At 38.0% G+C, this 16,999-nt stretch overlaps 1 protein-coding gene across 2 annotated transcripts in view; it reads right to left on the bottom strand.

Annotated features, from left to right (window-relative positions):
- DGKI (diacylglycerol kinase iota) overlaps nucleotides 1–16,999 on the bottom strand; it is a 215,584-nt gene that overhangs the window by 105,335 nt on the left and 93,250 nt on the right. The window contains exons 3-9 of one of the 2 annotated variants that reach the window (XM_032199161.1): nucleotides 16,729–16,803; nucleotides 13,944–14,000; nucleotides 12,197–12,262; nucleotides 8,280–8,351; nucleotides 7,618–7,734; nucleotides 1,013–1,087; nucleotides 218–313 (exon numbers count right to left, since the gene is read on the bottom strand). In XM_032199161.1, coding sequence (XP_032055052.1) covers nucleotides 218–313; nucleotides 1,013–1,087; nucleotides 7,618–7,734; nucleotides 8,280–8,351; nucleotides 12,197–12,262; nucleotides 13,944–14,000; nucleotides 16,729–16,746 — 501 coding nt within the window. In that variant the 5' untranslated portion in view covers nucleotides 16,747–16,803. Of the gene's footprint in view, nucleotides 1–217; nucleotides 314–1,012; nucleotides 1,088–7,617; nucleotides 7,735–8,279; nucleotides 8,352–12,196; nucleotides 12,263–13,943; nucleotides 14,001–16,728; nucleotides 16,804–16,999 lie in introns of those variants that run through there. The other variant, XM_032199152.1, reaches the window with a different exon arrangement.

Here is a 16,999-nt window from a genome sequence, read left to right as displayed (position 1 = left end):
CCAAAATAATACTTCAGATTCCTTTCGGCTTGAGACAACCGCTCATATGTTCAAGTATCCTTTCCTTCCACTTCAATAGAATTAGATGGAGGTATAATGGGCATTCAACAGCAAGCACTTCTTTTAGGAGACTGCAATTCAGTTGCATAGAGTTCTTATTCATAATAGACTGAGAACTATTCTTATCTGCAGAAACACTTATTAGACTAAACCTTACCTGGTTCCCTCCACTTTTTGGATTGACAAAAACCAGCAATGGTTTCATGAGTGGAGAGGAGATAGGCTTTATCACAAATGGCCGACCTTTGTTATCCTAAGAAACAGAAGCAAGAAATAACTTTAGTAAAAGCTACATAATGGGTAAACTTCCCTGGCATAACACATGCAGAAGACCCAAAACTACTTTGGGTGTTAGAAGCAGCATAGCCATGATAATATGGTGCTCAGCTGAGACTAAATGTATCCAGCTAAGACAATTTAGTAAGAAAATAAGTAAACCTAACCATAGGACCATTAGTATGATTTTTTTCTCTGTGGCCCAACGTCAAATTTCACACAAGCAGAATATCTCCAACTGGAGATCAACCAAGGGAGACATTCTCCAACTGGACCTGCAAACCACCCCCAAACTGAGACCCTTGCAGTCAATACACTCACCATGGATCTCACAACCCCATTTTTACAATCCTGTTCCACCTAGTTGAAACCAGGTGACTAAGCTGAGTCTTTTACACCCCAAGGGAATACTGTTTCATTAGTCTGGTGGTAGTCCTGGAGTCTGCTATGTTGTTTCTTGAAAAAATTAATTCAGCAAATAAGAGACTTCTCATGAGTTTTTGACAAAATATGTCTTTTCTCACAACATATTCAGTAATATGAAATTTTGCAGTAAAAAATAATATTTTTAAAATATATATATATTAAAAAAAAAGTAAAAAAAAAAAAACTTTAAAATCTGCATTTATATATTCAAATAAAAGGAGACTGATTTTCAAAGCTCTGAAATACTTACTTCATTGCCTCTTTTGCTGGCTTTTCTTTTAAAAGATGTTCTCTTCTTTCGTCGCGTTGAAGTCTTTAATGAGTTCTATGTCAAAGAAAAAAAAAAAAAACAAAACACATGAAAAGCAAAACAAAATTGAGAAGACAGGCACAGACAGAGCCCCTTTATGAAGCTCTTCCATGCATGTCCACTTGGAGAATGATAAGAGTATTTGGCTCATGCTCAAGATTTAAATCACATGCGCTGCATGCTTTACACTTCCACACCACCGTTTATGGAGAAAGCCACACACGGAGACCAGACTGGTGCTTTGGAACTGGAAACTTTCCCACGCTGTGAGGGGGGAAAAAGATCAGATGCTCCCATAGACTCACATAACACCACATGTTGTACCTGCCAACCCTCCCAATAGGGGTAGGAGACGCCCATTTCCCCTTCGGGGCTCCAGTCTCCTGCCCAATCAGGCTCGTCTCCTGGTATGGAGACCACCTGCATAAAGATGTAATAAAAAACATGATAAATGAGATATTTTTCATGTTTTTTTGTGTGTGTTTTGGTTTTTGATTTTTTTTTATTTTTTTTTTAGGAAAGAAAGCAAGTTTTAGCACTGGCAACCACTATGACTCAACATAACATAGGCACTATGGTGTATGATGCTGGCACTGCAGAGATAGTTCCAGCTTGTCAGGAAGCTTGTGTGATCATCTGGTGAGGAACAGTGTGACCTGTTAACATTTAAGGATTTGTGGTTTTTGTTTGTTTGCTTGGTTTAAATAATATCACTGAACCACAGGGAGAGGGAGGGGATGGAATGCAAAATTGCTTGCATTTTTGCAGAAACTAAAAAAACCTGCAGCTAATCCAGGTTGGTAATAGCCTACTTAATAACACTGAACCATAAAGGTCTTCTGGTTGATAAGAACATACCAAAAAAGGAATTATTGTTTTTCCTTAAAATGTATTACCTGATATCATATCAGCAGGAAAACCTTTCCTTTTCCATATGAATGAGATTTTGTATTATAGGAAATAACGTAAATATTTCCCAAGTATTTCAGCTCTTAGTCTATGCATTACTAGGAAAGAAAGTAACACAGGAAATTAAAAGAAAGTTAATTGATTTTTTCTGGCTTCAAGAGGGAAGCAAGATCACTCAGCTCATCCAGAAGTTAATTTCTGTCCCAATGTTATTCAAAAGTGTATTCAAAAGAAATTAATGATCAGAGATCACCAAGCCTGTAAGTAGTGATATGTCCCTACTTAATCCTGTTCACTAAGCAGTAATGCCATTATGTTAATAAGAAAAGGTACTAGATTCTCTCTTGGTATACCTAACAGCTACTTCCAGAATTTCAAAACCCCAGTACAACACATCAGATGCAGAAGTTAGTGTTTCCTGGCTTCTCTGAAATGTGGAAACATTAACAGTTAATTTAAATTGCTAAAGACACTATCCTCTTCTTTTTCAACCAGACCAAGAGAAGCCTGCTGTAGAGCAAAAGGTCCCAAACTTTTTGTCACCTCCCAACTTTTCTTGTGGACATTGATGTATTCGTGCCTCATTGCTTACTGAAAATACTGAAGAAAATATGGCTCAGCAAAGCAATTCCTTGGTATTTGCCCTCTTATGTCATAGTTTGAGAAACTATCTAAGAAGGCATTCTTATTCTTCCCTACTCTGATACCAAGTGATCTTGAAAACATGATAAATCATGAAGACTGCACTGACCACAGAAGTGGATGGACAGTATCACCTTCATAGTCTTTCATTGCCCTACATAGGAGTCAGACTGAAGGTAGACAAAAGTCTTTATATCAGTATAAAGGTACAGTACATTGGCCTCAGAGCTCCAACAGGCAGCCGCAAGCAGTAGGGTTCTTGGCCTATTTTCTCAGCTGATTTCTGTTAAAGGATCCTCCCTGAAGTGGGGCAAAATAGGACAGATGAGAGATTAGTCTATCCACAGTTATATCTTCCCAGCTACCTGCTGAAAGGTCATGGGCATATCAAGACTTTTCCTTGTGCTCCAGTCTCTCCCGGTGTAAAATTTAAAATACTTATCTTATTGGTAATGTGCAGTGAACTCTACGGGCAAATCATAGCCTGTAACTCAAGTCAGGTATTATGTCAGGAAAGTACTTAACTGTACCACTTGAAGGACTGTACATGTTATTCTGCCTCCACAATAGATGGACTTAAGGCCAGTGAAATTCTTCTGGAAAGAGTAAAGATAGTTCAACAAAGTATTGCCTACTTCAACAAATAATTTAAAGACTGTTTAAGTGTAATTGTCATTAAATCCCATCATAGCATAACTCTTTTCTTGCCTATGGTTGGGTTGGGAAGAGGCATACAACTATATTACAGAAAGGGTTTTAGTCTAAGCCTCCATCATAATATTTTTTTCATTTCTACACTCAAAAAGCAATAACATATGTTACCACACAACTATGTTATTTTGCTTTTCTTTTTTTTTAGCATGCTTATGTGTATAGTGTTAAGAGAACCTAAATCTTTGTTATAATAATGATAACTGCACATCTATAGCAGACGAAAGGCAAAAAGCTGATTAAACATATGCAGGTTCTCTTTGCAAACATGCAGAATAACAGCCAAGAGTAATCATCAGTCTTCACACATGGAACTGAAGAAATGGATGTGTACTACCTTGTCCACATAACAAGGTGATGAGTATTTTTACAAACATATAACGTTATTCAGCATAATACTTGATAGCAAAGCATACCTTTAACTGTGCACCATAAGTAAATCCTAACTTGCATCTAGAGAGGAAACCTCTCCTTTGTGGATGTCAGTTTGGCCATCTTCAAAGAGAGATTTTTGGTATTATTGCATGGTCACTATAGTTCTAAGCAAGCTTAGCTAAATGAACAAAAGAATTAGAGTCCTTGCATGGTATTGGTTGGTGTGAGGGCCACAGACTATCTTGAGCAGATTTAATGAACCCATTCAACCTTTTCCTTTGGAACATTTCAGTCTTCACTTTCAAAGGCTTTAGACATGTTGGGCTTCAAATGATGTAAACAATTAACAGCTTCTGAGAAGGTCAATCTTGACCATCTTCTGGTTGTTCACAAACTGCAGTCGGGCAAGACAGCTGTAGCCAGCAATTGAGGAAAGAAATAAACTCAGAAGTATAAAGATTCACTAACACTTTTTGAAGGTCCTTGAAGGAGGAGTAGAAGGAGAAAATATGTTTACTCACCTTGAAGAGGAAAAATAAAATAATAAAATAAAATAAAATGGAATCTTACAGTTACTGCCTTTGCCTTCCCAAACAGAAGAGAGATGGAATTATTAAGTTCATCAGCCAGATGTACACCTTCTCATTGTCTTCTTTTCTCCCAGAGCATACGCACAGATAGTCTATTCCTAGCACTAACACCACTTGCACTACCAAGCCTGACTTATAACAAAATGCGACAGGTCAATAGGGTTGACAGCTTTCACAGACTAGAAGACAGAATTGATTTGAACCCCAGGAAATCAGAGGTGGTATCAAAGTGCTGCTAACACAGTACATAAATACTGGAAATCAGTAAAGGCATTACGGAATTGGCTCACATTCTGAATAAAATGAAATCAGTACCGGGAATTTTCCATTTATGAAAATGGGTCATTACAGACAGGGCTACCACCTATCCCAGAACTATTTGAACCATTTGTAATATTCTTCTTCTTGCAATCAATTGCTTGCAAGCAGCAAAAACTCCCCGCTTAGAAAGTTAAGGGTATAAGCAAAGATTTATCCTTAACCAGTTACATCAAGTTTTACTACTACAACATTGCTGGTAATCAGAAGGGGAGTATGCTCTTTATTCAAGTCCAATATCTGAAAGGTGGTGACCCATGTTGTAGCTAAGCATGTGAAAACATTTTTCGTAGCAGTAAAAAGAAAAATCAAAAATCAGGACAAGGATTTGCTAAAAAAAAAAGCCACCTTATTTGCTTGAAACTAAAAAACAATAAAAAGTACGAAGGCACGACTAAAATCAGCTTCATGAGTAGGGAATTCACTTCAGGAGTTGCCCGTGATCAATATGAGTAGTTAATTAGAGCTGAGAAAATAATTTATAACCAAAAAGCTTCTAGCCAAATTTACTCCAATTATGGAATTATGTGAAAAACAGATTGCTCATTACACATACTTATTTACTATCTGAATTTACAAAAACTTGAATATTGTGTTTGTATTATGTGGATTGAATGCAACCATAGTGTTCACCAAACACACATATAGGGTTAAAGGGGTCACAGTACACAGAAGTAGAGCTGGCCAGAAACAGCAGGAGGAAAGAAAACTTCCTAAAATAATAATGATAATAAAATAAGAGTAAAAGCAAACAAGATTTCTGCCAAAAATCTAAAGATGCATCTGAAAGATGTATTAATATTTTCCACAGCAACAGATGCATTCCACAAAACTAATACTGCACTGGGTATTGTTGTTCAGAAATGTTGTGGAAACTTGCCCATTCTCTGTGCTACGTATCATTCCAATTTATCTAAGGCCTCAGTTATTCAAGGTAAGATTTTTGCATGCTACTGACCATGAATTTCAAAGACTTGACACATGATGGGAGGGAAAATTGGACTGAAGTACTTCCTTTCCATTCATGACTCAGGCAGACAGAACTAATAGATATTTTCATTAAGCCTAACTTTTACAACATGCATTTAAAGTACTTTTTTCCCCATGAATTATAATTAACTAGATAAGATTCTCTTTTGAACTTTTCTGAAAAAATAATGGACAAGAAAGCAAACTGTCTAAAAATATTCTAAGAAAATTATCCTTCTTTGGGCAACCATCAAATCAGGAGAAAACTACAAGTGTATTTTTTAATATAAAAATAAGACAAATGCAAAATAAAAAATGAAAAAAAAAAAAAAAAAAAAAAAAAAGCAAAAATTAATAGAAACCCCCAAAATAAATAAAATAGACCAAAATAAAAGCTTAAAAGAATAAAGAAAGGCTTCTTAATTAGTTCAAATATGGATAATATTGTTTTTATTAGTTTATTTTCTTTTCATTAAAATTAGTATTTGTTGTTTTTAATAACCTCTTCCTGATTTTGTTTATAAATAAAGGTAACAGTAGTGTACTGTTGGCTCACAAAAAAGGGGGGTGGGGGGAGGAGGAGGGTTAGTAAGCTAGAAATTATGTAACAAATTCAATAATCTTCCTGTTTTTGTAAGGCACTATACCAAAAAGTGTATGAAAGTCGCTTTTGTTCAGTGTGTGTTTGTCTGTTTCACAGAATCACAGAATTTTCTAGGTTGGAAGAGACCTCAAGGTCATCGAGTCCAACCTCCAACCTAACACTAACAGCCCTCCACTAAACCATATCCCTAAGCTCTACATCTAAGCGTCTTTTGAAGACTTCCAGGGATGGTGACTCCACCACTTCCCTGGGCAGCCTGTTCCAGTGCCTCACAACCCTTTCAGTGAAGAAGTTCTTCCTAACATCTAACCTAAAACTCCCCTGGCTCAACTTAAGCCCATTCCCCCTCGTCCTGTCACCAGGCACGTGGGAGAACAGGCCAACCCCCACCTCGCTACAGCCTCCCTTGAGGTACCTAAAAAGAGCGATAAGGTCACCCCTGAGCCTCCTCTTCTCCAGGCTGAACAAGCCCAGCTCCCTCAGCCGCTCCTCGTAGGACTTGTTCTCCAGGGCCCTCACCAGCTTCGTCGCCCTTCTCTGCACCCGCTCAAGCACCTCGATGTCCTTCTTGTAGCGAGAGGCCCAAAACTGAACACAGTACTCGAGGTGCGGCCTCACCAGAGCTGAGTACAGGGGGACGATCACCTCCCTAGCCCTGCTGGTCACGCTGTTCCTGATACAAGCCAGGATGCCGTTGGCCTTCTTGGCCACCTGAGCACACTGCTGGCTCATATTTCTTTCAGTTCTACCTGGAATCAAAACAACTACAACCACCACCTATGTCTTCCATGACAGAAATCCCCTTTTAATTTTTGGCCAGTTCTCTTTTGGATACCTTCTCTCCCTATTGTGTTGATTAGTGAATTAACCTCTCTAAAACATATCACATCCATTGCAAAGCTTTGAACTCTTGTCCTTTTTCCCTGCAACTAAATGAGCATGTGGGCTTACTGCTAGCAGTAAGCTGATGTGAATAAGACATGATTGTTTAAGAGTTCTTTGATGAAAAATTCAGAGGCATGTCAGATCAGTTACAGTGAATTCTTACTGCAGTTCAAGTGAATGTTTGTTAACAGTTTTTCCCTGTATTTGCTCAGCTCTATTTAATGGAGCATGCTTGACCTCCAACACAGTGTATTTCTTGCAGTATGCTAGCTGAAGTCACAGTTAAGAGGAACAAACCTGAGCTGCATTGCTCAGAACAAAAGTCATGTTTGCTAGTAATCAACCCAAAGAGGGAAACCTACTGATGGCTAGATGGAAGGGAAGGAGGATACGGGTTCATAGTCACCATGGATGTATGCTGGGTATCAGGGAGAGAGACAAGGTTGAATAAGCATGCCTTAGTGGAGGACTACTGAGTGCCGAAGCCAGGCTGGCCCTGTACAGCCATACAGCTTCAGAAACAGACAGCAGCATGCAGTTACCTGAGGTTTCTTCACCTTAATGATCCAGGTGGGAGGCACAATGACAGCTGCGTGAGCCCCCAGGGAACAAGGCTCCTCAATGTGATGTAGCATGAAGCAGGTGACTTTGTTGTGAAACTGGAGAGAAGCAAATGAGTACAGTCAATAAGGAGGTCACGAAAGACAAAGGAGAAGCATGGAGAGGAAGAAGAGAATGACACTGAGAAAACTGGACCAATGCTCCCAATTGTGTCATCCTCAAGTTCACCCCCAAATCCTAGGAGCTTTAAGAACATAAAACTAAAGATCACCTTTCTTAGCCATGGTTTATACCAATGGGGAAAAAAAAATCTCTCCTACATAGATAAACAAAGATTAAAGCTCATAAACCATCCTGACAGTGCTAAATGTATTAAAATCCCTTTGACTCTTTGAGCTGGCAGCAGTGTTGTGTTGATGGTAGGTAGCCAGTGACTACACTGGGCAGCAAGACTCTTCTCCTGGAAGGATTCATGTGTTAATCAGCTAAAATTATGGTGGTTTTGAGCAAAAGGAAAAGAAATGGCAAAACTGGGGGTGATTCACTGAGAGAAGGAACCCTGAAAGCAGGGACAAACAGAATTAATTGCTTTGAGGCCACTCAGTGAAGCTGCTACCACTTGCCTTGAATACTGTCCACTTACCGCCAGCTTGCACCAGGAACAACTGATGGCCACAATCTCTTTACTATGGAAGGAGAACTTCTGCTGAAAGCCCTACAACAAACAGGAGAAAAAGAATTAAATTCCTCCTGACTACAACAAAATTTACAACTTAAGCTCTTGTTGGGAAACTGATAGGCTAAATCAGTTCAGTGCAGTCAGATACTTTGGTCCAGCCTCCAAGCTCTTAACCATCAAAATGATTTTGTAGGGATATAATAATAACAGGATTCATAGAGAAGGTTCTTCAGCTAAGGCATGTGCGCACTCCTCTATCTCTCTATCTCACTCCCTCATCCCCACCCTCCCCCCAGTCTTTAGAGACAGAAACATTTTAATGCATTTTTAAAATTGTAGAGTTAAACAGGGAAAGGAAGAAGAAGAAACAGACAAGGAATGACTATTTTAATGGGTTTCTAGAGATATGACTAAGATTCAGATTTTCTGTGGAACAGAACATTCTTTCATTGCAGTCTTTTTTTTCCTAAATATATACATATATTTAAAAAAATGGTTTTTTTTTATTATTGTTATTATTTATTTTTTTTTAATGCACAGTTGAATCAACTATGTTGTCCGTCTGGAAATGTTTCATTTGGGAAATTAAGTTTACTGTTTTATTAAGCTGACTCAGATCAAAATCCTTTTAGTCAACTCAAAAAAAAAAAAAAAAGTCTAATTCAAATAAAAAAGTTATTTATATGTATATTTCTATAGGTTTAAAGAGAAAAAAAAAAAAAAAAAAAAAAACATTATCATCAAATATGAGATTTTATTCTCCTACAGAAGAGTTTAATTTTGTAGAATGCTATTTCAGCAGATGTATCTTTTTCCTCTAAATTCTAAGTCTGGAAAAGACCATTGGGTCAAATATACTCTTCTTGCACATAACACAGGTGACAAAGTGTAACTAGAGTTATAGCCTAAAAATTTGTGTTCACTTAAAGCTTATTTAACCTGAAAAAGAGTTGATCTGGGTTAATGTCCAGCACTCCACTGAACAGTTTGTCATAGACACCTTCAATGTTAAGTCTAGATTTATTTCAATTTGCAGTTGTCTGGATCCTTTTTTCTCTGTCTTTTATCAGGCCTTTCTTTACCACATTAAGTAGCCTTTCAGTACCCAGAATTTTCTGCCTAATTGAAAGTCTCTCTATCAGGTCGTGAGGTTATGAGTCAGTTTTCTTTTTGATAAACTGAGTACTACCTAAATTTCCCACATGCTGGTCAATATCCAAGACCCAAGGAAAAGAATTATAGTAATCTGATTTAGTAACATCTAGAAGGACGTTTCTTCACTGCATCCATAATTAAGGTCCTAGCTGCTGTGGAATGAGATGAATATATGCAAGACGGATACATGCAGGAAAAATGAGACTATTAGGACACTAATGGTATGCTTGACAATGACAAACAGAGCAAGGAGAAATAAACAACCAAAAACTCATCCAGAGGTACAATGCTCTTGTCAGCTGCAAGACTGAGCTACAGTCTGTCCATAAGCAGGAGCTGAGGACAGCCCTATCAGTGCACTGATGGGGAGGAGGTTCTCCCCATCTACCTGCTATGCAGAAATATACACTTCAGCTAGTTCTTCAGGTGTCCCCAGTGTGTATTCAAACCAACTTGCCAGATAGACCACACCACTAACTTAGGACAAGTCCCTAAACTTTTAACTTACGCCACTTCTGTCTAGAATTTTTTTTAAATCCTTACCCTGGTATCTAAGGTCTTAAATTCAGAGAAACTCAAAGAGCAGGTTCTTCATAATGGGGATGATTTAGTATGTTCGAGTTTAGTAACAGATCATGTCTAAATGGCTTCACAAAGACAAGCCATCCAGCTGCTTCTGCCTGGGCAGATCCAATCTTCTATTCAGTACAAAAGCATTTCCATTGCACAAGAGCAAACAGAGAGACAGTATGTATGACAAGTGCTGAAACTGGACAAAGCACTTTATTCTTATTCACTTAGTCTAGTGCTTCTTACTGTTTCTTACAAATCTTACTCTTTCTTGTCCCAAAGTATTAAAAATAATCATCCCCTCATGGTCATGAAATGTTTAGTTTTGTTCTGGTCTGTAACGAGCAGGAGAGAAATCGTCTCCCAAAATCTATACTAAAAATCCTAAAATTCAGGACATTAATTCCTCAGCCCATCAATGATATATTTTAAACACATGGACTGACTGAGCAGCTTGTCTGGTTCTGGGTGGACTGCTTTTCATTTATTCAGTAAACTATTTGTCTTTTAGGGAGTCATAAGAGAAAATGATACAGCAATAAAAATATATTAATGGTAAGTAACAATGAAACACTTTTCACCCTCAACTTGCATTAAAAATATGAACTAATTCTTCCTAAAGATAAGTGTTTGAAGTAAGATAGTAATTATTTGAAAGCTAAATTTTCAAATAAAGAAAGTGATGAAATAAAGTGATGTACTACAGGTCACAGTGAGATTTGATGTGGACTATTAGGTTGAAACATTGTGGGACCCCATACTCCACCAAAAATTCACTCTTCCTCCTTTCCTCACTGAGAAAAACTTTGTGAGAATATCAGTCTATCAGTACCTCATTAGCCCTGATTCACTGGCAATCAATTTCTGTGCAACATATGAAATTCCTTGCTGTGAATTGTTCCTGTGTAAGTAAATATTTGTGCATACCAGAGGAAACACATTTGGAGGAAAAGAGCACCTGAATCCCCAGACTGAACTGGTTATTACAATCTGCGTAAATAATTGGGGATCAAAGCCCCCATTAATAAAGGCACTCACACACACATACATAGCACATAGGGTTCCATAGCTCCAACATATTTTGGCTATATCCTCTAACCTCTTTTAACCTCTTTATCATGACATCTGCAGAAAAATACAATTCCTTCTGAACTTCCCCCCACCAGTAAGGACTGATAGGAATTTTAGGACAGACTGGTTACACTGGCCACATTCATGTAACCAGCACAGGTCTTGATGTAACAGACAGCAAAAACTCCCCTTGCAAAATGAAATCCAAATGCCGTTAGGGGAGATCCAATGTAGAATGGCAGAGATGGCATGCCATACAAATGCTGCCTGTGAAGTGCCTCCTTGCACTGTTCACATGTCACTTTTTATAAAAGGGTACCATGTTTGTATGGTGTGCCTTGCCGCAACTAATAATCTACACCAGCATTCAGATACAAATCTGATTTCTTCTGACTAAAGTGCCACGCCATGGAGATTAGACACAATCTTTCTTACCAGTTGATGGTAAGACGGAAACAAAAACATAAAAAAGTGCTAGAGAAAGAAAATCAAATCCCCGTGTTATTTAAATATCTCTCACCAAATTTCAGAGGTTCATAAAATTTCAGAAGAAATGTCCTCAGGAGATAAGGCTCTTCTTACTCCTTTTAATAGCTTTTTGGAAACAAATTTTTGTTTTGCCACATCAATAGTGAATGTGAAGCAGTCTCACAAATCCTAGTCTGCTGACAGAAAGCAACAGCCTTTTTTTTTTTTTTTCCCAGAAGCCTGAAAAAAATATGCAATCACAATTTTGGTGCAGAGAATAGTACTATAAGAGCACAATATTGGCACAGGGTTGATTTAACCAAGAAAAAAAAAAAAACTCAAGGAGCCACTGACTTCTTCCTCATCATTTTCATTAGCCAGTGCAGCACAATGGTCCAGTTCATAGGATATGCTCATTCCTGCATAGGTGTAACTGCCTTTTCTCTTACCATGCGTGAATCAGGGCTGCTACCACTCAACACATCAGTCTTGTCATTTTCTGCTTAAGAGAGGTTAAGTATTTAGCAAAGAAAAAATTCCATGACGGGAAGTAGCTACTGACTACCCTGAAAGCATATGTGCCTAGAGTTGTGTTTGTGCTGCATGGGCAGTCTTACCTTTCCACACTGCTTACATTTCCCCTCCTGTCTCCGCCTGTGCACCCAGTGATGTCGGACAAAGTTCTGCATGAGAAGGACAAGGAAAATGTTACAGAAAGTGATGGCAGCTTGCATTCAGAAGGTACCACCTATGTGAAATTGATTTACAGACATCAAAGAAAGGGTCCCTTCCCCCCAGTCATTTCTGGAGTAAAATGCAGTAGTCCCCCCTTGAAAACCTCAGAGACAATCAAAACTACATGAAGCAAAAGGACAAGACAGGGTTATTTATCCATGTCAAAGTGTGTCCAGAACTACTTCTTTGTTGTCCTCCTATAAAAAGAAGAAAGCACATTACATGAAAATAAGCAGTACCTAAATAAAGAGCACAGAAGGACCAAAAGGCCAATGTATTTAGCCACAACACAGGGCCTTGTTATATTTTACTTGGAAATACACCCTTAAAAGGCAAAAATATTGCAAGTCAGTGAAGTAGTCTGGAGTCTTTACACCCTGGATGGCATCAAGAGGTGGGCAAGAGAATGGAGGATGTGCAGGATTGCAGTGCTCCTGTGCAGGCAAGGGTGTTAGAAGGAGCCTCACTTGTGCCCTGCTGTTATGCCAGCCTGCACAGCAGAACTCACGTGGCAGGGAACAGAGCTACCTCTACTAAGAGCAAGCTGTGACATGATCCTACCAAAGAAAGAGGAGGAGAGTCTCTGAGTTTCCCCATCTCTGCTTTTGGGGAAATGAAGATGAACAGTGGTTCTTTCTTAAACAAGTTGCATTATATTTCTCCCCCATAGCTACCAAAAATGAAACAGAACAAGCAACAGAAGTCACTTCCAAGTCTTCTTCTGTACTGTGATTACTCATGGAAAAAGGGCTTCCATCATACCAGACTAGCAGCCAAAACAACTATAGCAGTAAGGGTTGTGGGTTTTTTTTTGGTTGTTTGTTTTTTGTTTGTTTGTTTGTTTGTTTTTTGTTGTTGTTTTTTTGTTTTGTTTTTTTATTCCCTCTTTAATTAAAACAATCAAACAAAAACAACAACAAAAACCACCACCACAATCTAATGTGTAAATAAGTTTCAACAACTATCCTTTTTTGTTGGTGGTGGTTTTGTTGTTGAGGGGTTTGGGGATTAGGGCTTTTTATTCATTTGTTTTGTTTTCTTTTGGAACCACTGACTTCCAACTCTGTAAAAAATATATAAATATAGCTATAAAAACAGATGTAAGAACAGTAAATACCCAATACCTTAAAGGGAGCTGAATTCATACAGTAGTTGGATGCAAACCATGGGGTTTTAGAATGATATTTTGACTAACAAAAACCTTTGAACACTCAAGTTGCTTTAAAGAAAATAATAATAATGATGAGGGAAATGTTCAGTGGAAGTTTAGGAAAGCACAGAAAAGCCAAAATACTAATTCAGGGTCCTAAAAAGGGACCTAAAAAGGTCAGAAAGAAAAATGAAATGCTACAAAAAAAAAAAAACAAAAAAAAAAAAAACAGAGAGAGAGAGAATGGCTGAGTGAATGGGAAAAGAGACAGCAGAAAGACAAAGTGGTTCCTGTCAGTATAAGTAATGTAGCGATTCAGCTAGAATTCATTTTACATTTATTCTGGGGTGAAGAACAGGTCCCACAGGAAATCAATACTCTAAGACTCCTCTGAATCTAGAAGCACTGCTGCAGCTCCACACCAGGTGAATCAGCCCACAAATCAAATGAAAAGCAACCATCATTTGTCCATTACTTACCTCTCTTGGAGACCTGGAACCCCCTTCTCGGAAAGTTGGTTTGCAGCGAAAATTAATCTGGCATTGAAATAAAGGTGTTAGAACTGAAAATGAGCTGAGAGGTTATTCCAATATGTTGATCTAGTCCACACTTCCACAGTAATTGTTACCTATTAAAATATTTATTTCACTAGTTGAAGAAAGTAACTTACCTGGATGTCAGAAAATCTCTTCACATGCCAAAATAATACTCCTTGCTAAATCTCTACAAAGCCTTCACCTTCATTAAAGCTACGGCTGCCTTCTCAGTTCCATTATTTAAACCATCTCTCCCTTGCCAAGAAGGCAACCATTTCATCTGTGTTTTTTTCCTGAAGAATGTCATTTGCAACCAAAGTGTACTTAAGTTCTCAGAAGTTTATAGGATCTGGAAATTTAACTCTTTAAGACCTTTTTGCACATCCCAGCATTATGCCTTTATAAATAAGTTCTGTGCAAAAATCATCCTAATTTACGGGGGGGGGGGGGGGGGAAGTGTACATTATCCTAAATTTCTACCTTTTGTTTAGATCAGGCTGCTTTTATCCACTCAATCCCCAATCACAAGCCACTTGGGGAATATAATACTGTCTCATGCAGTGGTATTGTCTCCTTCAGATGGGAGAGGAAAGGCAGAAAGAGGACAGCAGGAACTTCAATGGAGAGAAGAACTTTTTAGGAAGTCAAAAAGAAAAGGCATAGAATAATTAACAAGGGAATCTGATGAGAAAATCCTAAATAATTTACTAGTGACTGTAATTATAAGACAAGGGATAATGATTTTTAAAGTAATACAGTAGATTTAGATTAGAGTTTAGAAAGAAATTCTTTGCTGAGGGATAGGGGGTGGGGGCAGGGAGGAGGCACTGGAGCAGGTTGCCCAAAGAAGTTTGGAATGTGCCATCCCTGGAAGTGACCAAAGTGAGACTGGATGAGGCCTTGAGCAACCTGGTCTAGTGGGAGGTTTCCCTGCCTATGGTGGAGCTTTGGAACTAGATGACCTTTAAAGGTCCCTTCCAACCCAAACCCAAATCATTCTATGATTTTATGATCTTTTGAGAAAAGAAAATCAACAGAAATGTAAGCAGGGGAATATATATATACATAGACATATTTATAATATATTTTGAAGAAGGGAAAGAGCCAGGAGAAAAGGCCAAAGGATAAATGAATTCACTAAATTGAATGGATTCAAACTTAAGATGACTACTCTTTGAAGAGTAAAACTCTTAAGGATACTACACAACCATGCTTTTGTTATGGAAGTAGAAGGATCGAGTTCCCCAGTTTTGAACACAACCTCCTACTTCCCACAGAAATAAGTTTTTATTCTCATATAATCATGGCCTTCAAAACTATAGCTCAAGGGAGGAAAAAGAAAAAAATGAACGACATTACTTAAAAAGAAAACAAAGCCATAACACAAACTGTAGCCATAGTCATTTGTCTTCCTCCATTGCTCTTCATGAGGAATTGTAATCTATCATTCCATTTCTGAGTCCTAGTAGGTTAGAAAGATCTCTATTTCTTAAATTTATTTTACTTACAACTTAGACCTTTGCAGAGAAAAACAGAAGACTTATATACAAGTTTTAAACTCCACAGAGTTTAAGATGCATGCAAACTTAACAACCTTCTGCCAAGAGGTGAATTTTGTTTTCTAGAATAGCACAGACAAGCTCAACAGAATGGGTTTTATCTAAGTGCTCATTTGCTACTGCTGGCAAAGCCACCACCTTACTGGGCTATGGAGAGCCAGCATCCCTGATGATTGGAAGTCATGAAAAATTCACTGGTAACATTTTGTGCTGAAAGCATGTGCTAATGCTAATTTCACTGTGGGTAAAAGCATTGGGGGTGGAAATGGTACCTCTCCAACTTGGTATTACGGCAATCACTGTGACATTTGTCAACACAAGCCCAAATACTGGGAAAATAAAAACCCTTTCCAAAGGGTTGCTGCTATAAATTTGTTTTGCATCAACTTCTTTTATGGAGAACAACACTGCAAAACATCTAGGAGTGAAAATGAAGCTCCTATAAAATCCATGGGTATATTCCCACTTGTTTCATCACACATACCCCACCAAGAATGAAAAACAGCAGAGGGGGAGGATTCCTTTTTCACATTCCCAGTTAGGTGTAATGAACAAGAAACACTGATGGGAAGCCTGAACTCCATAATCAATATTCTATAAGCACTTGGAGGGAAAGAGGGCTCCCTGAAGAAGTTGATAAACAGAAAAGATGTCCATAGAAATAATGGCACTATAAAGAAAAGTTTCATGTTTTATACCTCAGAAACAAGAATTTTACTTCTGAGGCTTTGAGGAGAAAACAGCATAGCCTAGTAAATACAGTGGAAAATATTCATAGTAGCACCTTATGCTGCATTGCTCATAATAAATATAGCTGTCATAAGATGAATTATTCTGGGTTTAGCTGGGAATTTTGAAAGGCCAATTTTGCACATGACAGAATACTGCATTTTCTAGTTTCAATTTTCAATCTAGAAATAAAAGGAAAATATCTTTAATTATAAAAATGTGAAAGCATTTTTTTTCCCCTAACGGTTCACAGGGTTTGAAAAAAAATCTATTTTAAAAGATAAGCTGAAATTTTAAGTCAACTTTTTAACAAATACATTGTCAAAACAGCTCTGAAAACCTAATTTGGCATATGGTGTTTTCCAGACTGAAAGCTCAGTATGAGAATTAAATAAACGCGTGTTGCCTGCATCATGCTCCAGAAGATGGCAATGTCTTACCTTCTCTAACTGCTCCATACAAGCATTGTGGACCACAATCTTGCACGCAGCACACTTCCTCCGCAGAGCAGATTTCTGCAAGAGGAAAAGAAGTATGTGGATGGACGTGCACTATTCTCTACAGGAAAAAAAAAGTTAGCTGTGAAACAGATGTTTTTCTCTTTATAGAATACACGTTTTTTCATCTTGGTGTTCTCAGCTGTCCTGTATATTGAAAAAGGATTCTGAAGCTCTTCCAGTTAAAAATTGGACTTCATGAAAGACAGAAGAC

The sequence above is a fragment of the Aythya fuligula genome, chromosome 1 (genome assembly GCF_009819795.1).
Source record: "Aythya fuligula isolate bAytFul2 chromosome 1, bAytFul2.pri, whole genome shotgun sequence".
Taxonomy (NCBI): domain Eukaryota; kingdom Metazoa; phylum Chordata; class Aves; order Anseriformes; family Anatidae; genus Aythya; species Aythya fuligula.
This window is presented reverse-complemented; position numbering and strand designations above follow the sequence as displayed.